At 40.9% G+C, this 27,059-nt stretch overlaps 1 protein-coding gene across 4 annotated transcripts in view; it reads left to right on the forward strand.

The window, feature by feature from the left end:
- Positions 1-27,059, forward strand: part of DOCK1 (dedicator of cytokinesis 1) — a 362,659-nt gene that overhangs the window by 33,923 nt on the left and 301,677 nt on the right. For all 4 annotated transcript variants that reach the window (XM_081005188.1, XM_081005189.1, XM_081005191.1 and 1 more), the window contains exon 2: positions 23,696-23,779. In XM_081005188.1, coding sequence (XP_080861314.1) covers positions 23,696-23,779 — 84 coding nt within the window. The remainder of the gene's footprint in view (positions 1-23,695; positions 23,780-27,059) is intronic.

A 27,059-nucleotide genomic window follows, 5' to 3' on the forward strand; every position in this document is an offset into this window, starting at 1 on the left:
AACCATGGACACATAACCACATGGCTCAGAATTTAGTTGTGTCTTGTAATTAACTCAGTTTTGCTCATAGTTATTCATGAGGCTCTAAAAAAAAAGTAATCTAAATAGAAGCCCATAGATTGGAATGGAAGAAATTTTATTGAGCAGAACTCAGCCTTCTTCTTCTTCTTCTTTCGTTGTGTTTGAAATTATTAAAAGTAATAGGAAATGTGGGTATATGGGATACCTATCTGCTTTGCAGGAATTGGGGCACCTGCTTCCAAGCTGCTTCTTATTCTGGAGAAGTAGGGCAGGTAATAAAAATAAATCAGGTTAATGGGTAAGTCATAACTAAAATATAAATCCTCAGGACAAGCAATCTTCTGGCTACAGCAAGGGTAACCATAATATCAACACTGGAGCATTAAGAGCATACTCTTACTAGAATGACGGCACAAAAGATAGAGAGAGCAGCACAATAAATATGTGACAGCCTGCCTCTGATTTATCTGGAAGTCTTCAAACACAACCGCAATGTGGTATCTGGGCATGGGTAGGAGTGGAGGATTTTTCAGAACTTTTTTTGGTGTGCTGGAATTCTTATTATTAATGATTAATTTTGTTGGTTGCTTTATTTTGCCCAAGTCCAACCCCAAGCAATTTACAACCAACCAAGTAAACAAATACATATGGCATTGAAGGAAACTTAATGCATTCTTCCATTTAATGGCATTCTTCCATTAAATCACGCTGATCATGTTAATGCTGTGTGTCATTTCCATGGTCTGGGTATTAGATTTCTTGCTTTCTACTGTGGAAGTTTCGATCTCAGAACAGGTTAACGTGTTTGCAATCCTCCAGAGGTCTTGTCATAAGCAGTTACCAACTTGTAAATAACATTTTTGAAGTTGCTAGCAGAAAAATACAGAGGTACCTATTGGTAGGACGAGCCAAATCTGCTGCTATGCAGTAGAAGCAAGGCTCCACCTCTTCCTTGAACTCTCTAGCAAAGAGAGGTGGATATTTCTTTTACACTTGGGACAGTTTCTTATCTATCAGCATCTCTGTGCAAGTGATAGGAAACTCGCCTTCTCTTCCAAGCCTTTTGTGCTTGTCAGAGAGCTTGTGGGAGAGGCAGAGACTTGTGTCACTTGTGGAATGCAAAACAGCAGCCCTTTTTATTTATTATTATTATTATTATTATTATTATTATTATTATCTTACTCATAACGCAACCTGCCTCTTTTGGAAACCCACTGTGCATGCCACAACACTTGCGTGGAAAGGGGAGGAACTGGCAGTGAGGCTTGACTAGTCACTTACCGGTAAACTGATATATTTGACTTCTGGGTAGCACTTCGCAGAAAAGGTCCCTTCAATTTTGTCCCACTTCAGGCTTGAAAATAGGCCCTTTTCTGTTCACCTGTTGCAATAATTTCTTCATCCACACTTCTCTTTCTCCCGAGGAAAAACTCGGTTTAGTGCTGAATTGGGACAATCAGCAACCCGGTTTTCCACATACTGCCATTTGTTCCAATTCAGCGCTAAAGAGTGGGTTTTCCCAGGGGGAAGTGAAACACAGGCAGAATTGCTCAGACTCAAGCCCAAACATGTATTTGTTTGGTTGGTTGGTTGTACATTGCTTGGGGTTAGCCTTGGGCAAAATAAAGCAACCAACAAAATTAATAATAGTAATAATTCCAGCACACCAAAAAAAGGTCTGAAAAATCCTCCACCCCATCCATCCCCAGATACCACATTGCGGTTGTGTTTGAGGACTTCCAGATAAGTTAAGAGGCAGGATGCCACATGTTTATTGTGATGCTCACTCTTAACTTTTGTGCCATCATTCCAGTAAGAGTATGCGCTTAATGCTCCAGTGTTGATATTACGGTTATCCTTGCTGTAGCCAGAAGATTGCTTGTCCTGAGGATTTATATTTTAGTTATGACTTACCCATTAACTTGATTTATTTTTATTACCTGCCCTACTTCTGCACCCACAGCATGGGGCAAGCAGAAAACCACTAGGCTCCATGCTTTCTAGTCATGAGACAAGCATAAGTGTGGATGAGCCCCTTAGTTTAATGACATGCCACAAATGATTACTACAATCATGTGTAGCTCTCAAAATTTTTGTGGGTAGGAACATTTGATCTCCTGATAAGGATATGAGTAACAATGAGTAATTGGACATTTTAAGGTGATTGTTGAGGAGCAATCTGTACAATGTTCTTTTTGCCTTTGGAAGATTTCCTTATTGCTATGTGTTGGATGGAGGAAATGTTTCTTCCATTGCCACCAATTACGAGCATGTGGATAATGACTCCAGTTGCTATTGGAATTGTGCCAAGAACAACTCTACTATAATTTCACCATCTATTTACTTACAATCCAAACGGGGCTGTTTTGTTCTTGTGGATATAGTGCATTTCATTGAGTTTGTCATGAAATGTAAATAACACAGCATGTATAATGAGTGCAGGGATTTTTGCATCAGCGGTTGATTTTTTTTTTGTTGGCCTATCAACTTCAAATGTATCTCTAAGCTTTTAATTCTTCATATAATTCTGTATGTTTTTATAGTATTCCTTCCATTTTCATTGATAGCTTTAGAAACATACTGAAGTGATAGATTTGCTCTGTCTTTTCTTTGATATGCTGCCGAATCTGGGAAAGCATGGAAACATAGTAAATGGCAATTAACACAATGACTGGTGAATATTTTTGGATTTACTTCTGGTTGATTTGCTATATATTCTTGTGGAAAAAGTTAAGCAATGTTGTGTTTAGCATGCAAGCAGAGATTCTGTATGAGAGCCGTGTGTGTGTGTGTGTGTGTGTGTGTGTGTATATATATATAAAACTTTTTACATTAAAACTGAATATGGTAACACTAATACATGGAGGAAAGGTTACGGTGGAACAATAGAGAAAAATGTTGTTCAGTAGGAACTTTTTATTTGTCATTAAACTATAAACAATTCCGAGCATGAGTTTTTGACAGAGAAAACAATGCGTTCAAGTAACATTATTGATCTGATTTGAAATGCAATTATTGATACATTTTCAAATTTGATGTGACTTGAAAGAGGGTCAGTAACTATGCCAGGCAGAAATTATATAGTTAGCTTAATTGCAATGACTTTCTTGAATTAAAGGCCGGGTCTTTGTGACTAGCAAGCACTTTCCATACTAAACACTGATGGAATCCCAGTGTACATACTGAATGCTGGAGAATTCATTCGTTCTTTCAGATCCTCCAGAGCGAGTATATACTGCTAATATTTTTATGGACCACTCAGTTATTGTGGTTTGTTTGAACTATGATCGTTACAGCTGGGATATATTTTTCTCCATGCAGTTTGTCTCACTCGAACAGGATATATGCCAAGAATAAAAATGTTTTGATATTTGCATAAGCTAGGATATAAAATTTTAATGTTAATTAGCATTGGTTTGAATTCTTCTCTGAGACAAATTGCAGCATTCTTTCCTTCAAATAGTGCTAAGCAGGTGAATACAAATTGATGATTAAAAATCCCACGAGTTTTAATCAGATCTTTAATTTTTAAAATTTGTTTTATTGTCACTTAAACTTGCTTTTGAATGAAATTTGAATTGAATTAGCACAAGAATTTAGCTCTTAAAACTCAATTTATGGGTTTTATTAAACACAATGAATTATTTCCTGCTTCTACGCATAATAGTAAAAAAGGGGAATGTTTGACTTGAAATCAAGCATTTATATAGGATGTAATAGATCATGTATTGAACTATACTGTTTTACAAATTTTGAATATTTATGAGTTGTATGAATTAAAAGCCATGCTGTGGGTTAAACCACAGAGCCTAGGACTTACCGATCAGAAGGTCGGCGGTTCGAATCCCCGTGATGGGGTGAGCTCCCATTGCTCGGTCCCAGCTCCTGCCAACCTAGAAGTTCAAAAGCAGGTCAAAGTGCAAGTAGATAAATAGGTACCACTCCGGCGGAAAGGTAAATGGCGTTTCCATGCGCTGCTCTGGTTCACCAGAAGTGGCTTAGTCATGCTGGCCACATGACCTGGAAGCTGTACGCCAGCTCCCTTGGCCAATAAAGCGAGATGAGCTCCGCAACCCCAGAGTCGGCCACGACTGAACCTAATAGTCAGGGGTCCCTTTACCTTTACCTTTATGCTTAGGAACATAGGAAGCTGCCTGATACTGAGTCCATATAGCACAGTATTCTGTACACTGGCTCGCAGTGGCTCTCTAGGGGATCAAGTGGGGACATTTCTAGTGTACTGGGAGATGCAACACATCGAACATGGAACCTTCTGCATGCAAAGCAGATGTTCTACCAGTGAGCTATGGCTCTTTGCCAGTTTGCTTTGCATTTCAGAGAAACGTTTTTGGCAAGTCATTCTTATGTCACAGCCCTGCATATCTTTATCTGCACTGGATACTGTGATGTACTTAAAAGTCACCCACGTCCTCAACTAAGTACAGACAGCCAAACAGAAATCCATTAAATTGTTCCTCTCCCATGCATCAAAGGGACACATGAAGAGGGTTGTGGCAGTTGTCAGCAAGCACTGTGCCTAGCAATTGCATCGACTGATTTCACCAGGATGCTTCATCATGTGTAGCATCTCTGCGTATAGCTGTTAGTATGTGTGTAGAATCCCTTCTCATGGGCACTAAATGTATGTGGATGGCAAGGCATGTGGTTACTGGACATGCTAATGCATGATCCCATGACTTGTCACAATCCTTGCATGGTTGGTAGCAGTGGTTCTATTCCTGTATCCTAGTGGTTACATGTTTGCTTGTATCCCACCTGTATCCTAGTGGTTGTTGAATCAGGAGGTTCATTTTTGAAAGCCTTGTTTATATCACCTTGAGAAAGAGAAGGTAAGAGAAGAGAACATCAGAAATCAGATGAAATAGGAAGGGCTAGAAATATGCAAACTACTCCTCCAATAGACTTTGAAACAGGAAATGTGGCTAAAACAGTGGACCAAATGGGAGGAGCTGATGCTCAAGTGTTTAGAACTTAAAATAGACAGTGCATTACGGAAGACTGTGGCTTTCAAATGTCTCCTAGATAGAAATGAATGTTCAGTGTTTGTGAAATGAGTTAAACTCAGCTGTTCCAGGTAACAGCCCTACCACACTTCAGTAAGATAAAATGTAGTTGCTGTCCTGCACTGCGGAATGCACACATGTGATATTGCCACATCTGCTTTTGCACCCTGATGCATGGGCAGTAAACTGCTTCATGTGCAGCTTCCCCTAGAACAAGCGCCCATCCTAGTCACAGTAATGCAGACAATTCTGCTATCTCAGAACTTTACCACCTTAATTCTGCGGTGCGCTTGACTAGGCTTTGTTCCATGCGAGGTGTAAATTTGCTGTGAGAATAAGCATATTTTTTTTGCAAGCTGCATACTCTCTTTGAAGGGGAAAAAAGACTTATTTTGAATATAGACTTTACTCAGTGTTTTAGTAAGGCAAGCAGCAAGGGGGAAATTGCTAGTAAAGTTTTCAGAGGGATAGTTATCCCATTAGTCTGCTGTAGCAAAAATAATAAAGTCTTGTGGCACATGAAGGTCAACACATTATTTTGATCTAAACATTCATAGAATTTTGTCTTTATTCACCACTCACTTGTCCACTTGAACTGGGAGAAGAGTTGCATGGGAGAAGAGTTTTTGTTGCCTTTGTGCGCTCTGTGACTCCTAACACTCTTGATAGCCTGCAAGTCTCCTGTTAACTGACTCCTAAATTGTCCCTTGTGAAGTGCTGTGATGTTACTCCCTTCTGCTATATTAGGCAGCATATCTTGGTCAAGTTACCTTACATTAGAATGCTTTGACAGTTTTCTGTACTAGTCAGAGAGGGGTTCAGTGTGGTATAGCTGCAATTCCCTTTTCAAAAGCCAGTGGTATCACTGTATCAGGCTTAAGGGAGCTACACTGATTCCTTGGGTTGTATTGATGCCTTTCCCATTAATGTGAACAGAATGTAAATGAACAGAACGGTTGTTAGTTTTTTGTCTGCTTGTTCAGTCTCTGTTTGAGCTGGCTGTTTACTTACTTAGCTTTGCTACTTGATTTATGAAGAGGCAGTGGTATCCTGGCGATTAAAATTTTGAATAGGTTTGTGTTTACTGCATAATTTTTGACATACCGGGTCAACATTCCATCACCGCTTGGCTTCATAAACCACAAGCAATTACACTGTATGTCCTCTTATTTGCCAGCTGGTAATTTAGGATGGTGTTTGGTTCATATCTTCTTAGTTGTGGAAATTGCCGTTACTTCAGAGGGGAGTATAGCTTGGATTTTTCAAGAATTTCTGCTTGCTTGTATCACTCTATTTAAGTGCCTGTAAATTACAGGTGATCAATTGTATGACCTTTAGGGGGAAATTCAATCTGTTCCCCCGCCCTGTCCTTTGTGATGGCAAGCAGCAACATCTCTATTTTTCCCCCTGTACACAGTTGCTTTAAGGTTGATACAGCTACACTAAAGGCTTTTCAGTGTCTTTATTTCACTGTGGATTCATTAAAATTCTAGTTTGACATATGGGGAACTGAGATAACAAAAAGCCCAAGGCCACCCAGTGATTTCTAAGGTTTCCAGCCAAACATTCCATCAACCGGGTGATAACTAGCTCTGGTTACAAAAGTAGGCATGTGTGAGAGATCCTCTCATCTGTTTGTATAGTTCTTCACGAGACTCATTTACAACCCAGGTTGGCTTTTGTAGCCTTGACCTGGCACACTGATTAATACGGGCAATGATAGACAGCTAATGAGACTTAAACCTCGTCTTCCAGAAAAGTCATGTGCACCAAGTTTATAGGGGATTTTGGGGTATCATGTACAGTGGGATGATACATGGTCACCCTTGCGCGTGCATGCATAGCCTTATTGTCTCTACCAGTGTCATGCAACTGTCCTTGGCCAAAGGACAGGCAAGCTGTGCCAGTAGTGATGGCTGGCGGTGCGGCAGCACTGAGATGATTAATTCCTGGCTCCAGCTCACAGGCACCAGCTTGTGTCCTTGTCATGTAGGGGAACATGATCAGCAGAGTGCTGGGGCATTCTAGAAAGCATTCAGGTACTTTGGGATTTTAAAAAATGGAATATAGGAATTTAGAAATAGAGGCATTTGTGGAGCAGGTGGCAAAAATATGAAGTGTCCACTGTGGTTGGGTCAGTTGTGTGTTTTTGGCTATGCATGCCTTTTAAGGTAAAACAGAGTGGCTGTCTGGTTGTCTCTTACTCAACTAAAGTAAAATATTATTCCCTATATATTAGGAAAAGGGCTAGGGTTGTTGCACTTGGTTCTCCTACTTTGCCATATTTATATGTTACCTTTCAAAATCACGTTTGTGTCCTGCCTTTTCTATAGGAAAATCAAAGTTGATGGTTTCATACTCAGGAGCTTTCTGCCTTTTTAGAGTTGAAGTTGAATCAGGGGTTTGAATTTCTACTCCCATTGCAGGGGGTTGGACTAGAGGACCCTTGGAATCCCTTCCAACTCTACAGTTCTATGATGAATTCATAGTCCCTGTACTTGATTCTGTTGCAAAAATCTCAATAACCAGAAAGGAGAACAGGACTGTAATAGAGTGTTGGGGAGTTGGGGTTAAATTGTAGGAAATGCTTGTGTAAGTTCGGCCACTGTTCTTCCTCTTCTTGCTTTTGGGAGGGGATAACAATTCAGGTTGACATTTGTTTCACCCTGCAAAATATCCTGAAATAATTGTTTGAGTAATACCCAGCTTCCAGCCTTCAGCTGGAACTAGCTACCCGACCATGCCTTCTGAGGTCCATGCTGCTCCTCTGCCTGGATGGACCTTTTTTGTTTTAATTGCTTCCTTGAGTAATTATTTTGCTGTGTGTGTGGGGGTGTGTGTGAGGGAGAGAATGCCTGTTATAACAGCAAGAGCACATACAGGTTTGTAAGCCTTGAGGAGTAGAAATAGCCATTATATTCTCCCCCTCATTGCTGTAGAGAGCTTTTCTGTCAATTTACAGAAGAAGTGGATGTTCACTTGTGGGTACATATTGGAGCTGGCAGAATGGTGTCTTGGTGCCCCAGCCACAAACCTCAACTTCTCTGCATAGGTTGTTGCAGCGGTTAGTTTTGGGGAGATATTTTTTTGGATAAGGTGTCATTCCAGTGGCAAAGCTGGGGCAAGCCAAAAGCCACCCTAGTAATCCCCTAGGCCAACAGGTTAACAAGGGAGATAAGCATTCTCTGAAGGGCCAACTCAATATTACTTTAATTATTATTCTTTAAAATACAGCTGCAAAGAGAACTATGAGTCAGATGGTTGCTAAGGATAGTTTCCAGTTCTTCAGATCAAGCGACTGAATTTTTGCTTTGCCAAATGCCTGCAAGATTTGAAAGGAGTGAAGGGAAAGAAAAAAAAGTTTATACTCTCTTAGATATGATTCTGTTTTCTTTGAATAGCACTCATCAAAGGGAGGGAAAGATGGAGAACTGATTTGGGGGGAAAAGGCATTAAGGTTTTCCGTTTTGGCACCTCTGTGGGCTTCTTGTTTTTTTTGTTTTGATGGTGATTTAGCATTTGAATTTGAGTTGTAAAAAAATCTCTTAGGCTAACAGGCCATTACTCATTGCACTTGCCTTAATCAAAGCACCACTGATGTCTGGAGTGATTCTTTTGATGTCATTCTGTTTACTACACTTCTTCTTGAGGTAGGAACTATCCTTTTCTTGAAGGTTCACACGAAGATTTCAGAGTGCAACTGTAATGTAGATAATGAAAAATTATTATGCCACAATCATTGAGACATTCAGTCTGCATCTTAATTAAGTTGGAATGAGGCCAATTTAGTTCCATTGACTTCATGCGGTTTGAAGGTATTGAAATCAGTGATGCAAATGCTGAGTGCGTAATGTTTGCATAAAGTGAGCGTGTCCTACAACCCAGTGAAGCCAGGGTGCTTAGATTTTAAGCCTATTTAATGCTATTTAAATCTAAGCGCTTCTGTTTAACAGGGTTTTGAATTATGCTACCTGTATGCCCACAATCTGTAGCTACATTTTGATACGTAAGCTAAGAATGTTCGGTTCCTTATTGGAAGAAATCTGTAAATTGGGCTTGAAAGCCTCAGGCTGGTAGGTTTGGTCAGACTCCATGAACTTCACTATCTGGCCCCTTGAAAGTCAAAAGCATCTCCAATGATGTTGTCCCACCTTGCTTATGATGTGGATCAAATTTTCCTCTAGAGCCTACATAAACTTCAGATGTTTTCAAGGGAGTTGGGCAAAGCTTGATTTAAAGAGGCTTTGTGTCACAGGTGGTGCAAGGATGAAGAACTACAAAAGGGGAGAAGCATTTCCCCTCCTCTCTACTATTAGAAGTACTGTAGTAATTTCCACCCTGGAGTTGTTTCACACATTTCCTAATTGAATGCTTTGCTTCTTTGTGGGGTGGAGGGGTATGAGCTAGTCTGCATATGCAATACTAGGTATAGGGCTTCCTGTGCATATATCTATTTGCAGTTTAGTGTAGCCTTTCAATCAAGTAAGCTTCCTGTTTCTGTAGACAGGTGACCACTTAAATGAACGAAGCTGTCCTGAATCAGACCAGAGGTCCACTTAATCAGCAAGCAGATGCTTCCTGGAAAGCCATAGGCATAAAGACAGTGGTCCTCTTCCACTGCTGCTTTGCCTGGAGATAAAGAAACAGTGATCTCAAACTCTTGAGCAGGGCTCCAGGATTTGGAGCTTGTTTCCTAAGTGAAAATCATATACCTAAACCAACAGTGTGCCACTGCAGGATTCCCAGTGTAGGTTTACACCTTGTGGAGCAATCTAGGTCATTTGGTAGTGCCTTGCCCCACTATACCTATATTGCAAACACATTTAAAAATATTTCGAAGTTCTACACATTACATTCCTTACTCCACTTCACTGTACCTGCTGCTAAAACAGTATAGGAACTAGGTCCTAGCTTCCATGGTTGCTGAATAGCCACAACATTTTCTTTCTCCAGACTCTTTTATTTTTCTAACTCTTAAATACTTGTGTGAAACCAGAGGCAATTGAGCACTAGAAGGAAGGTGAGAGACCTTCATGTTAAATGGCGATTTAACATTAATCACTCTAGCACACAAACATGCTGATATATATGCACTGAAAAGCAAAGTGCATTTCAGAATACAGAAGCCTTGCATTATCAACAGCGTAACGTCTGTTTTGCCTTTGCCTCTGGCTTCATTAATAGTCTTGGAAGACTGTGAACTGAAGATGAAGAATGAATTCAGTGGCTCTTCACAAATTAGGTGCATGAAGTGTATCAAGCAAGTATTATAGGTTATATATACTCATGGGAACTCTCCTCCCACCCCCCAGGTATATGTAGAATCATTACTGCTTGGGAAGGGGGGGACATCATTTGCAACTGCTTCTTCACATTTCTATTGGAAGTACCTACCTTTCTTCTTCAAGTGTATTCACTGTTCTTCCCCATCCCTAGCATGCAGTGTTAGACATTCCCCAGGTGCCAGGTGCATTTTGCGACTGGTGCAGGTCCAGTTGAGGCCAACTGAAGATGTCTTTTTGCCATGTTTGGCGACTGACGTCTCCACCATTTGTCTGGTGCGCAACAGAATTTTGTGCTGCTGCACGTTCCCCCCACCCCCAGTGCCCCGCCATCTATTGCATGCCCGCTGGCAAGCCAATCTGTGGAGATGTCTTGATGCTATTCTAGATTGTTTTATTTGATGTTTTAGTGTGTTGTAAACCGCTTTGAGATTTTTTTCTTTTAACATATAAGGCGGCATAGAAATGAAATTGATGATGATGATGATGATGATAAATTGCACTGCCAAAAAAGAAAGAAAGGCGACCAGTCAGTCGGTTGTGGTGGCCATAACCTAGGTTTTAGGTGCCATTCGGCAATTATCTTATATATGCAGCTGGCATGGCGGTTTGGAGTCATGGAGAGGGTATTTGTGTTTTACAATATTCACACATAGCCAGATAAATAGCAAAAGCAATTTTACAAAAGGGATGTCGTTACCAAAAGCAAATTCTCACCTGCTCATTTTATTGCAGTAAAAGGCAGTGGAATCTATATGTTTTAAGTGCACTAATTTTACCCAGTACTTCTGTGGATGTTAATCTGCTCCTTACCAAGTTATTGAGAGCATACTGGGGCCTTGTAAAAAGATTCTCTCCCGCCCCTGCTTACAGCCATGGCTCTGTTGTAGCGCACTTTTGGAAATGACAGTTCTTTCCTCAACCCTCTCTGACTAGAAAGGGCTTTGAGAGCATCGCTGTGTGCTTCCCTAAGCAAGTAAGTTCTCTTCTGGCAGCATCCTTTGTTGTTAAATGCCTAGGGCACACCTATGCTGTGCCTACAGCATCTCTCCCCCCCCCCCCCCGCCCCAACCATCCCAGCTCTAATACTGGAGTTGACAAGTATTGGAGGGAGGATCAAATGCTACTGTCTGCCAGCTTGCTTGCTGGCAACTGCTGCTTACTCCAAGCAAGGAAGTGAATGATGAGCAGTTCTGCTAGCAGAGGGGCAGGCAGAAGTTAGGCTTGGATCTGCTAGTAGATCAATATATGATGTGCAGTACGTTGACAAGGGGCTTCCAATTCCAGTTGTCTAAGAGTAGCAGCAACAACCCCCGACTCCTTTTAGGGGAAATAATTTATTTTGTTTCCCTGATCTCAGGTAAATGAGATGTAGATTTGCACTTGTTTATGCAGCTCATTTGGGTATGTGGCACAGAAAGCAGTAGATAAAACCTCAATGTTGCACCTGGCTCTGGTTGGCAGACTTCAGGTTCTACTAAAAAAAAGTGAATCCTTCAAGGCTGAAGTGTCCCTGGTTCTTCACTAGCATAGAGAACAGGGCATGTCGCACAGGTGCGACTGGAATGTCCTCAGCTGAGACTGCCCGAATATTTGCTCCATTCTGGAACTTTCTGGCCAGCAGACAAAGTCAGCAGGTGTTAGAGCAGCGTGGAGTCCAGGAAATGAGAGGGCCGCAAAGAGACAAAAGTATAAGCAAGCTCAATATTATCTGAAGGGAAATATTCTTTAAATATCACATCAATTGCAAGTAATCTAAACATGCAATAAGCTGTATGGAACGACAGGAGCAAAGTGCTTGCTGAGCAGATAGCTCAAGCTGACTTAGGCAAATCTCCAGGTCTGTTTGTTATTGGAGTGGAAGAGGAGAAATGCTAGATTCAGCTCTTTAGTTTCTTTGGCAGCAGAGCACAACTCCAAAGCACTGTGTGGACCATTTTACACAATTGCCAGTAGTCCCCACCCCTTCCCAACGTGTGTCAGCCTGACTCAGAAAAATGTTACTGAGCATCCTTTTGGACACACTAGGGTCCTCCTTCCCCACCCCAGTTAATGTAATTCTGCTGGCAATCCACTTCCTTGGTGCTGTCATGCTGCAAAGAGAGAAATGGAAAATCTCTTTCTTTTACCTTTCCCATCTAACATGCTGCTTAGCAGTGCACCAGACCAGGTGGAAGCACCCATTGGAAATGTAGTTTTCTCCAAGGTTAGCTACAGTATTAGTGGCCCTTGGAAAAGTTCCCCTGGGATACTTTGGGTTTATGGCCAGATGCATTGCTGTGCAACTCGCCAGAGAGGGGATAGGCAATCTTCCCCAACTTCTTGACTTCCCTCACCCACAGCCAACTGGAGCTTCTAGCTGGAGCCCTGCTGGATCATGTCAAAGGCTTATCTAGGCTAGCATTCTTTGCTCCCTATGGCTAACCAGATGCCGCTCTTAAGTGGGGCTTGGGTGCAATAGCCTTTTCCTAATCGGGATTCCTAGCAGCTGATATTCGGTTTGCTGAGAGATACACAGCCACTGATACTGAAATTTTCATTTTTTCTTGTGTTTGAAGATGAAGTACCGTATAGTTTGTTTTTAACTAGGTGAATACTTGCACCTAAAGCACAAGCTGGCTGCTGTGTATGCAAAACTTACAAAATATTACTACACAGTGGAGTTGCAGATACCACAACTTGTAATGGTCTTGGGAAACGCTTTTAGAAAGGGAACCAGTTCTCAGGCCCCACTGCTTGTGTGGTACCTTTGGGTGATCAGTCTGCAATACAGATGTTAGGGAAATGCTGTTTTACAGTCTTCTCACAGCTGATAGCAAATGTTTGGTGGAAGGAAAAGTTGGAAAAGTGAAAGCAAAGACTGAGGCTTTTTTTGTAGTGGGAATGCATTTTCACCAATTGCTTTTTTTAAAAAAAACTACTGAAGAAGGAAAAAAAAGCTCATGAAATGATAGTCTCCTTTCCTGTCTCCTTGATAGTAGTACAGAGCACTCAAATGTATCTGCAGCATCTCTGCTTATATAAAAAATACTACCTAGGGTATTGTGTGGAGGCACCTCCAGCAGCTACCTTGCTAAATCGAAGCAGGTCTTGGATATTTTCAGTTCCTAGACAGGTAATTGCCTGGGAACCACATGCCTTCTGCCTTGAGTTTCATGATGGGATAAAGTATATAAATGTAAGAAAATAAGTTAAAATAAAATAAATAGCACAGACCATATCCCTGCCCAATTAGTAATCTTCGTTTTCCCCCCAGACACATGGCTGCCTGGTAGCCCAAATGTACATTTGTGGAATTGCCTCTTAATTTTTCACTATGAATTTTTATTGTGGCGAGTGATGCTGCTGATGTGACCCATTTTAGCTCAGGCATTTGCTGTTTTTCTTTTTTACTCCAGACTCAACAACGTTGAGTCCTTCATTTCAGAGTAGCCTCATGTTGGAAAATGGGGCTGGGGAAGATTTCTTCCAAAATGGTTTTAGTTAACTGTGTTGCATTGCATATTTTAGCTACTGTGAGTAAGATCCTGTGAAATTAAGCACTGCCGGTATTTGATTATGTGTTCAACTTTCTGCATTTGAAACCAGTAGGGCTTCAAAGTGCAGAAGGTTGGCTGGGTGTGTATTTGCTTTATGGGGAAGGAAGATCATGAAAGATGTATTCAGTGAGTGGTCAACCATCAATCATGACTTCCTTGTCAGTTTCCTCCAAAATGGGAATTGTATCTATGGCAAAAGAAGTCCCTTTAAATGGATAACACACTGGATGTGAAAAGAGCTGGTTGCTATAGAGCAACTGTGCTCTGAAGCTCTGATTAAGGCGTACAGTAGCTCTTTGTTAGAGCTAGTTGCCAAGCCAAGCCAATTCTTCTGCTGTTGAGAAAGCAGGCTGAGTCATGTGACTTCTTATTGATTTTGAGTGAACAATTTTCCACTTTTTTGTTTTGTTTTTGCAGGGGGGGGAAATCCCACCTTGGTTTTCCCCTCTCCTTTAATGCTTTACTGACAACATCTGTTGTTCAAATGTCTACTTACATTTCTAGGGGTTAAATGCTATCTCGCAAGCGAGCAATATAATTCCTTATTCTGCAGCTGGCTGAGAAAATGTTGGTGGCAGAAACTGCAGCTGTTTGCAGAAAGTTTCTCTCTGACAATTGGCTTAAATGAAAGGGAGAGCCTGGGGGAATTGCTGGAGCAGACTTTTGCTCCACAGTGGTTGTTACAAGCCTCCAGGTCTTGGGGAACTTTAAGGATAGATAAAAGTTAGAACACCCTCCTTTCTTCTTCTCCTTCACAAAGCAAGACCCTGGGTTGAACTTGTCAGTGTAGAAGAGATGTTCACACATAGGAGGAGTGCATTTTTATTTTTTCTTTATTTTTTACTTTCCAGAGACTTCCATTTTGCTTTGTTGCATAAGTTCTGTTTGGTACTGAATGTTTTGCTGAGACTGAGGTTTAGGTAAGTGGGTATTGTACTTTGGTACGGTACAACTTTGACTGTGGTGAACTGTTGGTGGGCAATAGTCAATAATATAGCTTAGCTCGTTGAGTTCACTACCACAGTGCTAGAGATATGATGAGCTCATGACAAAACCCTGTCTTCTGCAATGGTTGGGGTGAAGAGATGCTTGTACAGCAGGAGACTTGGTGCACTGGACACTTTCTATTTTCTAAAGATGAATTTATTGGGACTTAGCACAACTATAGTTATGGTAACTGATTCCAGGGATGCAACACACTTTCTTGAACAGGAAGCATCTATTTGTTTAGAACCTAGAAGTATTTAATAGTATTTAGCAATTACATTCTGCCGTGTGTGCGTGGATGTGCTTAAAGGGGGGGGGATAGGCCTTTCTCTTGTTTTAATTTCTATCTCTGCAAAAGGTCATTTAAAGACTGAATGGTATGAATTTGAAAAAAAAAAAAAACCACTGTAAATTACTCAGACCACATGATAGAGTAAGAGTGGTAATTTTGGTTAAAAGTCCCAGAGTAAGACCTGGGAGACTCAGGTTCAAATCCCCACTTGACCCCACTGACCTTGGGCGACTCACTGTCTCTCTGCCCAACCTACTTAACAGGGTTGTTGGGAAGATGGAATGGGAGAACCATGTACGCAATCCTGAGCTCCATGAAGGAATGGTAGAATATAAATGCAATAATATACAATTTGCATGTCATGCAGAAGTATAGAATTTTGGAGCTTGTAGGGATCTTGGGAGTTTATCTAGGTCACCCTTTTGCTCAGTGCAGGAATCTTCTAAGCTCTACTTCCAGGGAAGAAGAACCCAACATCTTCCAGTACTGTCTGTTTGGCTGTCAGGCACCTTGTACTTTAGGAAGTTTCTGTCAGCTTTTAACCAAAATCTGCTTCTTTACAATTTCCATCCATTCATTCCAGCTCTGCCCTCTCAAGCAACAGAGAATAAGCCTGCTCCTTCTTTTGTGCAGTGGCCCTTCAGGTATTTGAAGACAGCGATCTGAGGACCACCCCACTCATCAATATTTCATCAATATTTTTATTTTATTTATCTGTTAGTACTGGCCTTTTGAGCCTGACTGCTTTTAACAGAATTTGGAAGCACCCCATTTCAATTCCCCTAAAACCCATTATTTTTTGCATTATTTGTTATACCCATTTGTCACGGTACAGGTAATGTCTAGAAAGCAGAAACCAGTGGGCATGAAGAGAAATTATGCGAATTCAACTTATCTAACATACTAGATGTTCTGTATAAAGGAAAATTAAGGAAAATTACAAATAACCCAGTTTCTCTTATATATATATATATATATATATATATATATATATATATTACATTCATGCTTTTATTGTGGTGGCTATGACTCAAAGCATATCTAGCTTGACATTGACCTATCCACTTTCACTGATTTCAGGCATCATTGACTACTGTTGAATCCAATTCTAGTGGTCACACAAGTGCAAACCCATTTAGAGTGTCAATTTGGCAGTGAGTGGCTGAGATAAGCCTTTAGCAAGGTGTATTGATTTCTTGTTCCGATCTTGTCACCTGTGTCTTGCACCTGCTGTGTTGTCAACACCATTCAGTTTTTAAAGTTTGTGCCTGAAAGAGCTGGGCTGCTTGCTGCTGCTGTTTGTGTTGTTCGGAATGTCATTCTATGGACAGTTCCTTTGGCAGTGCACCCGCCACTGGTCTTGGACCTGTGGAACAGGACACCCTCCGAATAAAGGAAGTTGGTGGCCTTTTTATAAATTCATTCAGGCTTGTAGCCATTCTTTTTGCTACCCTTATGAAATTGTGTGGAACAGGATTTGATTACATGCTGTACTAGAGATAAGATCTTGCTGTGGTTACTGTCCTGTGCTGCGTGTGTATTGGATTAATGTGATTATTGAAAAAAACGAGTCCTTTTCTTTGGAAAAAACAACAACTAATTCTATGTTGTGTTTAGACCACCTCAAACAAAGACTGAACATATCAGTTCAACTTTTAAAGATTCATAAGGAGGATGCTTGCTTTTTGTTTGTTCATATTATTTAATGGATTTATAATCCACCTTTCAACTTTTAAAGAAATAATTACGATTTAATCTCTGTTTGTTTTAAGACATCGCACTGTATGGCATGCAGTAAATTGCTTCACAAGTTTGCAGTGACATCGTATCTTCTTAATCAGGGGCAATATTGTGCTGAATTTTCATGTATTGGGAGATGCCTGTTTGTGTGTGAAAGCTTCTTGTTCTTTCATTTCATTTGTAAGCCCTATGGCTTATCTCTACTAGATTGTTAAAATAAGCAGGACCACAAAGAAAGCATAATGAGCTGGAGGAGGCACAACTTGGAGTGATGTGATAAATACTCAATTCCCATCGCTTCTGTAGCACAGAATGACATTCAGGCATGTGAAAAGATTTCTAAAAATGGTGAGGAGCGATTTGAACACAACATGTTGTTTTATAATTTCAGCAGAAAGCTAGAGGCTTGTTAACTGTTGTTCACTGTGGTTTTAGAACCTATATGTAGATCACTATTACCAGTAGAAATATTGCTCAACTTTGGAAATGCTTTCGTTTCATTAAGATCTTGGGTACTGCTCTGATCTTTCAGGGGTGAATGTTGGAATATCAGGGAGAATCTTGTCTCTTGTCTAGGACAAACAAACTGATGCCTTATATTTCCTCTTGGTCTTCATTTGTGGACAGAGTATGGTATGTTTACGTTAACTCATGTAATTCCCAAAAGGGAAGGGACAAATTAACAAGACAAATGAGTTCAGTTAACTTGATAAGCCCAAGAGAGCTAGTGTAGCATAGTGTAAGCAATGATCTTAGTCCCATACTTGGTTCACCCATTAACCATTATCTCTTTAATCCGAAGAACTATACGTCATTCAATCTAGCATCCATACCAATACCAGAAAGGGTATTAATGGAGCAAATATGTCTGGCTGCTTTCACGCTTCACATAATGGAAATGCATTTGAACCGCTGTCTTATTATTTGTGCTATGAATGATTGCAATAGACTACAGAAGAAGAAAAAACTAGGCGTATACCGTAGTTTTCCAGACTTTTCATGTTGGTGACACACTTTCTAGACATGCATCATGTTGTGACACAGTAATTCAGTTTTACTAGCAAAGCGGAGGTTAAGCTAACCCCTTTCCAGCTCCGGAAGGAGTGTGGGGATCGTTCGTGCGACATACCTACACATTACAGCCAACAAACTAATGTGTCACGACACACAGTTTGGAAAGCTCTGCTGTATACATAAGATGCTTGAGTGAAAGGGTGGGTGGGGGGGGGGGAGAGAAAGACTGCAGCTGTGACATACCTAGATTCCAATATCACATTGTTTCACATGACTTACTCATAAACAAGTTAAAGAAATGTGAAGTGCCAGAAGACACCTTTGTCACTGGCATTTCAACCCAACACTGGCATATGAGTCTCCAAAGAGTTCCTACATTGTGATTTTAAACACCAACCAACTTGGGGGTCCTCTTTAGGCTTGCTATCCTATGTTGGGTCCCTCAGGGACCATTTGCTAGCATTCCATCTCTGGCACAGACGCTATTACTAGTGCTTCCTGGATGTGATTTAAGATTGTAGGATAGGTTAAAAATGGGAGTAAATGGGAGGTTAACTGAAGGATTGCCAATTCCAGTTGGAACTGCCTGAACGTTAGGATCTTCCTCTGGATTTCCTTGCCTTTAAGGTGAGGCACGTCACTAGTAATAAGTAGATAGGATCTTTTAAACTGTGGCTACCTGGCTCTAGGATGCTGCCCCCAAATCTTTTTGGAGACTGTTTAAGACATTTTCATTTGCCTAGGCTTTTTATATCTCCTGCTTTGTTCTTGATCTCTGCTTGTTTTAATATTGAACATGCTAAAGTTGTGATGTTCTTTTTTTTTTATGTTTTCCATGTTGTTGGTTTTTCTTTTAAAAAAACCCCCAACACTTCGCAATCTGGGAGCCTCTTTGGAGACTGGAGTGGGGTACAAAATACTCAAAAGAAATTCAACAAATATTTCTGCTGTAAAACAACCTTATGATTATGATTATTAAAAATATCAAATCAGACTCACCTCCTGATGCAGCTTTCTGTGCAAGGCCCCCCCACAATGGTATTTGGTGTAGGCTTTTGCATGTGGTTCTTCACAGTGTACTTTAGATTACATGGGGTTTGTACCTTTATTATAAATCAGCACTGCTCTTATAAATGGTTGCAGTTGCAGTTGCAATTTCCCTTCCCAAAGAGAATTAGATTTTCTGCTTTATTCTCTCTTTAGGGACTGCTTCAAGTAAAAAAAACAAAACAAAACAAAAACACTTTGCTGAGCTTTGTATGTTCCCAGTCATATCTCTCACAAGTTGGCTTTAAAAAAGACTTTTAATTAAAATCCCATTGCAGAGTTCCTTAGATCAATGTTCCTAATTCATCAAGAGTTCAGCACGGATAGTGACTGACAGCTCTGATCTGATTGCTGTTTGGTTTATTGTATTTAAGGAGTTGTCTGTCAGAAGAGCAAAGTGCTGTAATGAGTGTCTGCATCAAACTGCCATGAACTTACTAGCATTCTTTCTCATAGTTTTGTAGATTGAGTGTTGAATCAGAATTGGGGACAGTTACATGTGGGCTTGTGAGTGCTAGTACAGTGGTACCTCGGGTTACATATGCTTCAGGTTACATACGCTTCAGGTTACACACTCCACTAACCCAGAAATAGTGCTTCAGGTTAAGAACTTTGCTTCAGGATAAGAACAGAAATCGGGCTCCGGTGGCACAGCGGCAGCAGGAGGCCTCATTAGCTAAAGTGGTGCTTCAGGTTAAGAACAGTTTCAGGTTAAGTACGGACCTCCGGAACGAATTAAGTACTTAACCCGAGGTACCACTGTATTGTGCTCTGCAGCAGTGCTTCTCAAACTATCTGATGTTGTGGGCTGGCAATTCCTCCCCCTGCCCCATGTGCCAGGGACTGGTACCGTGTTTGGTCCCTCAAGCATCCCACCCAACCTGGGTTGTGGTGGAGTCACTGTGAACTGGCAGCTCATTGGCTATCGCTGGTTTCCGGGCCGACACTTTGAGTAGCGCTGTTCTGCAGGCCAGTGCAATTTGCTTCTGCTCTGCTGCCTTTATTATATGTTACTTAGTAGTGGGCTGTGATTTGGAAATGAAAGGCTTGTGGGCAACTCCATATATTTATATCACATGAGTTTATTTTTGGATAAATTGGTGGTACCAAACCTGTGGACTCAGAAGCAAAGTTTATGTATGGACTATAAATACATCTGAATTCCCTCTTCCATTGGTCCTTTGTTGTTGTATCTATGGCTAAGAGTAGAGAGAACCAAAGCTACATTCCTGGGCATGCTTTGTTGGGAGAAAGCCCACTGAAAGTGAGACTTGCTTCTCATGAGTAGACAAGTTTAGGATTGCCCTGTAAGTCGCTTTTATACAGTAGTATGGTAACAAATGTTTAAAAAACACAGATGGCCTGTCATTTCATTTAAAAAACCTAGTGAAAAACAGTCTATAATTTTTAAACATAAATAAAATAAGCAGTCAGCAGAGAGAGGCTGTATTAATCTCCCCTTTCAAGTGCTTTGTCAAATAAATTTGGCCAAAGGTTGGTCTGTATTGTGCCTCCAAGCACAGAATTTCTTAACTGTGTTAGATCAGGGTTTCCCAAACTTGGGTCTCCAGCAGCTTTTGGACTGCAATTCCCATCATCCTTGACCACTGGTCCAGCTATCTAGGGATGATAGAAGCTGTAGTCCCAAAACTGCTGGAGACCCAAGTATGGGAAACCTTAAAGGTAAAGGGACCCCTGACCATTAGGTCCAGTCGTGGCCGACTCTGGGGCTGCGGTGCTCATCTCGCTTTATTGGCCGAAGGAGCCGGCGTACAGCTTCCAGGTCATGTGGCCAGCATGACTAAGCCGCTTCTGGCGAACCAGAGCAGTGCACGGAAACGCCGTTTACCTTCCCGCTGGAAGGTATTTATCTACTTGCACTTTGATGTGCTTTCGAACTGCTAGGTTGGCAGGAGCAGGGACCGAGCAACGGGAGCTCACCCCAACGCAGGGATTCGAACCGCCGACCTTCTGATCGGCAAGTCCTAGGCTCTGTGGTTTAACCCACAGCGCCACCCGCGTCCCATGGGAAACCTTGGGTTAGGTTATATCCAGTGCTTTTGTTTTCTTCTTCCAGAAGGGACAGAACACTTACTTTTATTTTTGTGTTTTAGAATAACTGCTGAAGAGCCATTACAGTATGGTGTTTTTTTCTTTGAATGCTGTATTTTAATATTAGGTTTCTTTATTTCCAATGGGAGAAAAAGATATTGTCTTTAATACTAAAAATAATTACCGTACTTCTAATGATTTTAATTGCAGCAGAAGTACAATGTGCATATGTAAACTATGTGCAAAGTTTACATGGTTTGTATCAGTGGTGGCTAACCTGTGACCCCCCCCCCCCCCCGATGATGTGGGACTACAGCTCCCATCAGCCTGTAGCATTGGCCATTCTAGCTGGGGCTGATGGGAGTTGAACAACATCTGGAGGGTCATAGGTTAAAGATCCTTGGTTTACAATATGAATTGCTGAAGTATATGGGAAAATAAGTACCAGTGGGGCTTACTACATTTGTATAGAATTGCATGGTAGATCAGTTAGCAGTTTTATTTTTATGATGGTTCTATAGCAGCATTGAAATCTCCCACCCCACAGTTTCCCAGCTCCTCTAATATAGTGCTGATGTCTCCTATTTCCCCCTTCTCTTCTCCAGCACACAAACTTTTAGGCTGTTTCTTGCAAATATCTGTGTTCTGAAATTTGCAGTAAAGTGTGTGTAAACAAGGAAGTGAGTCAGTTGAAAAATGCATCTGTAGCAATTTGTGTGTCTCCTATACATGTCCCAAGAAGAGTGGGTGTTATTTTCTTTTTTCTTAAAGAAAGATAGTGCCATTTCAAATGTTAATTTAGAGCTGTGTTGGCAAGGCCACACTTCTCATGAAATTCTGTGAGATTATAAGAGAACGAAAGAGAACGCCTAGAAGAAAATGCTGATGTAGCTATATATATATATATATATATATATATATAAAACCAAAACACTGTTAACGATATGAAGATGAATGCTGTCAAAAGCTGTCCATTATATGGTTTTAAATCTACTGGGTATTTCGGTCTTTCTTTTTCGAAGAGCAGACTCATGCATCTTGTTTGTTCTTTAATTTCTCTTTGGATATTCTATTTAATAAATAAAGTTGAATCTGTTTAATTGGGTGGAACAACTGTTTATTATTGGTTCTGTCTTGCATAGCAAGCCAGTATGAACTGATGCTTGATTTCAGTATTCTACATCTCAATGTAAACTACCAGATTGAGACTTAATAGACAGAAGACAGAAGTGTTTCTGTTCAACAGGGCTGCTGATCCTTAGATTAGGTTGGATCCCTCTTTTGGATGGACTTACATTCCTTCTGAATTTATTAGGTTCATAGCTTTTGAGCGCTCCTGGATTTTGTTCTACTCTTAAGCAGTCAGGATGTGATAGCTGTGGCTAGGCATGCTCCAATATTATTTTACTTATGGCCCACTGAGTACAAATAAAAAGTAGCAGATTATAGAATGCATAACAAGGTGGAAAGAGAAATGGCGAAACAATCATTGGTTATTTAAGGAAAATAGCAACATTTAGAAATCTTGTAGCTTGCCTAGTAAGATAAAATGAGCAACAGAGAAATGCTCTTGCACAGCTTAGGTTGGCACACCAACTGCACCTGTTCCCGAGGAAGTGTGTGTGGACAAAAAGAAAACTGTTTTAGGTTTTTAAAAACTCCCATTTTCTCCTCTTTGCACCCTGTCTGCTCCATTCACGCCCTTGCTAGGGCACGTATCAAATCTTACAACCATTTTGACTGAGTTTCTGTGCTGCTTTCCATTGAAGTGTATCCCAAAGTGGTTTACAAAACAATAAATAACACTAATAAATGTGACAATAGAACATCACACTTGCAGATAAGAATATCACAATTATAATGCATTGGCCATTAAGAGAAATGCCATTAAGAAAATATTGAGAAATGCACAATAAAACAACTATAAGTAATTATAATATTAAAAACGGCAGCTCATATATGATCCTGCATATCCACTCACGTTTGTCAGAAGCTCTGGCCTGCATCTCATTGCCATCAGTGCTGTGGTTAGTGGAAGAGAACCTTCTCTTCTATGGTGTTGAGCTTCTGGAACTTCCTTTCAGATCAGTCCTTTAATTAAAGACATTAGGCACAGGACAGATGTTCTTGTTTTGGAGTACTTGTGACGACCAGCTCTTAAATACTTCTATTCTTTTCCTTGCTCAATGCTTGTTGACAATTTAAACTTACGATGCTATGTAACTTGTTTTTCATATTTAACATTTTGTATGTTGGTCTTTGTCACCTTGAGCATCATGATACAAGTTGGAGAAGTAAGATACACATTAAAAAAAAATGTAAATAATGAATAAATAATACAGGACCAGTTTATACATTTAGCATTCCTTCTTTCTGTATGATCCTGTGTTCCGCCGCAAAGTTTCAGAGCGTAGGACAAATACATAGAATGAGCCTCTCTTGGAGAAACATGTGGGAGAAGATGCTGCTTATTCAATCCATAATTGCTTTGTGATCATTTTTTTTTAATGAAAAGTGGTGATACCTGCAGTTACACTGGTTAAATTCCAGAGGGGCTTCTTATACACAGATAGTGGTTTCAGCTATGCCAACAAAATAATACTGAACTGTTACTTTTTTAAAAAAAATCTAATTAGCTGGTGGGTTTCTTTTGGCAGCATTTTTGATGCTAAAAACTTGATTTTTCCCTCCCTCTAGCATTCTACAACTATGATGCCAGGGGCCCAGACGAGCTGTCTTTACAAATAGGAGACACCGTCCACATATTGGAGACACATGAAGGCAAGTGGAACAAATGTTTCTTCCGTAACCATTCTTCTTCCCGTCATGACTGTCAGCGTTTGGGTTTTATGTGCCTGCCTGTTTTAGCAGATGAGTTCTATTTTGAAACCTAATGAAATATTGAAGTATTTAAATGGCCAAAGAATTAACAGTTACTGCACATTAAACGAGCAGGCTTGTGATAGCTGAAGAATAACCTTTCTAAGATGCAAATTTTTCTTTTTCCCTCCCTCCCCCTCAACCCCCCCCCCCAAAGATTGATATTTGTGCAGCTTAATTTGTATGGATCTCTAGTAGCATCTGTTGAGCAGTTAGAATGGTAAGATATCCCTAAGAAACCCTCAGACTTCAGATAATATACAAGGTCCTTTTAAAAGGAGTTAATCTTGAATGCTGAAATATAAAAGATACTTATCTTCTAAACTGTAAGTCTCTGCTGTGTGGTCTGTCCTAAAAAAAACCCCAATATTTTATTTGCGTCCCTTTCAAAATGAAGCTAATTATTATTATTATGTATTATGTATTGAATTTATACACTGTACTATACCCCCTGGTCTCAGGGCGGTTTACGGAATAAAATCAAAATATAAAAGCACAAAATCCATAATCAAAACAACAACCCAGTAACACCCCCCCAAACCCCCCACATTTTAAAAAGGGCATAGGATGTCAATCAAATCAACCAAAGGCATGGTTAAAATGGAACGTTTTTGCCTGGTGCTTAAAGGTGCATAATGAAGATGCCAGGCAAACTTCCCTGGGGAGAAAATTCCACAGACAGGGAGCCATAGCAGAGAAGGCCCGTTCTCGTGTTGCCATCCTCCGGACCTCTCGAGGAGGAGGCACATGAAGAAGGGCCTCAGAAGATGATCTCAGGATCTGGGTAGGTTCATATGGAAAGAGGTATACCTTGAGGTATTGCGGTCCTGAGCTGTTCAAGGCTTTATAGGTCAAAACCAGCACTTTGAATTGGGCCCAGAAACTAATTGGTAGCCAGTGCAGTCTGACCAAGATCGCTGTAATATGTTCAAGCTGTCTTGCTCTGGTGAGCAACCTGGCCACTGAATTCTGCACTAGCTGCAGTTTCTGAACTGTCTTCAGAGGCAGCCCTATGTATAATGCATTGCAGTCATCTAACTTTGAGGTTACCAGAGCATAGACAACAGTATTTAGGCTATCCCTGTCCAGATAGGGGAATAGCTGGGCCACCAACCGAAGCTGATGGAAGGCACTCTAATCTGGTGAACTGGGTTCGGGTCTCCGCTTCTCCACATGCAGCTGCTGGGTGACCTTGGGCTAGTCACACTTCTTTGAAGTCTCTCAGCCCCACTCACCTCACAGAGTGTTTGTTGTGGGGAAGAAAGAGAAAGGAGATTGTTAGCCGCTTTGAGACTCCTTTGGGTAGTGATAAAGCGGGATATCAAATCCAAACTCTTCTTCTTCACCTGAGCCTTGAGCGACAACAAAGGATCCAGGAGTACCCCCAAGCTACAAACCTGCTCCTTCAGAGGAAGTGTAACCCCATCAAGAGCAGGCGATCTTCTACCCATCCGGTCTAGGGAACCACCCACTAACAGTGCCTCAGTCTTATCTGGATTGAGCTTCAGTTTGTTGGCTCTCATCCAGTCCATTACTGAGGCAAGACATTGGTCCAGCACTTCCACTGCCTCACCTTCAGATGTAAAGGAGAAATAGAGCTGAGTGATGTCAGCATACTGCTGACAGTGTACTCCAAACCTTCAGATAACCCCACCCAGTGGTTTCATGTCGATGTTAAACAACATAGGGGATAGGATTGAGTCCTGTGGAACCCCACATTGAAGGCTCCATGGGGTTGAAAAGCATTCCCCAAGCAACACCCTCGGGGAACGACGCAAAGTGGTGCCACACACCCCTAGTTTGGACAGTTGCTTGAGAAGAATACCATGGTCGATGATATGGAAAGCCGCTGAGAGGTGGAGGAGAATTAACAGGGACATGTTTCCCTTGTGTCTCTCTCTCTCTCGACTGAGATCATACAGTGCTACTAAAGCAGTTTCTGTGCCAAAACTGGGCCTAAACCCTGATTGAAACGGATCCAGAAAATCAGTTTCTTCCAAAAGTGCCTGGATTTGGTCTGCGACCATTTGCTCTAGAACCTTGCTCAGGGAAGGGAAATTAGCAACTGGCCTGTAGTTAATTAGGTTTTCCGAATTCAGGGAACGTTTCTTAAGAAGTGGATTTAAAGAAGTATTAGTTTTTATATACAGCGATATGTATATAATCTCCTCTTCCTCCCAAATATTTGAAGGTTGTCCTTGACCTATATAATCCTTTATTAATATTTATTTTGTATGTATATCACACCTTTCCCCCAAGATGCTTAAGGCAGGATTCTTGCCGTTTTATCCCCACAGAAGTCTGTGAGGTAAGTTAGGCTGAGAGTGATTGGCCCAAGGCAACCCAGTAAGCTTCATAGCGGAGTTCAGTTTTGAACCAAGTCTCCACAGTCCTTGTCTGACATTTGAACAACTAAAGTAAGAATTTACTGTGTTTATTTCTATCTACCGTTCAGCATTCCTTGTCTGACTTTATATTTGATCTGCTTTCAATCCCCTGGATGTAAATAGTAAACACCACAGCTGCTTAACAGTTGCAGGTGCATAAGTTTTATTGATTCGCTCCCTTCCCCCGCTCCCTGCCTTCTCCTTTCAGGACTGAGACCTTATTTTCTTTCTCATCAATATGTATGTTTGCTTCCTCTTCCTCTAGCTTTTTTCCTCTGACCTTTTCAGATACAAATGAAGGATGCAGTTGGGCTGTTCCAAGTGACACTTTACAACCCTAGAAAGACTACTTGCATAAAATGCACAGTAAGGGGTCTCTACCACACTTGATAGTGAAAGGCATGCTCTCTCTACCTCATTTGTTTTATGCGATTTTCAAAAGCCAGGCTTAGCTGTTGCATGCTGCCTCATGGCAATGAAATATGCAAATAGAGAAGCAGCATAAATTCAACTATTGACGTATAGTCTTCGTTCAGAGTTAATGTCAATCTCTGGCTTTTCATTAACTGTGAAAGTGGACCTGAGAAGAGCCGTGCCAGAGATTTTCTAAACTGACCACAGTTGGCTGTTGCACCTGAAGGCAGCAAACACTGGCTTGCTTAAAACATAGATTGCTCTTATATCAGAACTTCAAACTATGATTTGATGTTTAAATGAAGACATAGGGACCCTATGTAGTGAGTAACCCTTTGTTTGTTTGTCTGGGAAAGGTATCCTTGGTGGGGCAAGTATTG

This window comes from Podarcis pityusensis, assembly GCF_964106645.2.
Source record: "Podarcis pityusensis genome assembly, chromosome: 5".
Classification (NCBI taxonomy): domain Eukaryota; kingdom Metazoa; phylum Chordata; class Lepidosauria; order Squamata; family Lacertidae; genus Podarcis; species Podarcis pityusensis.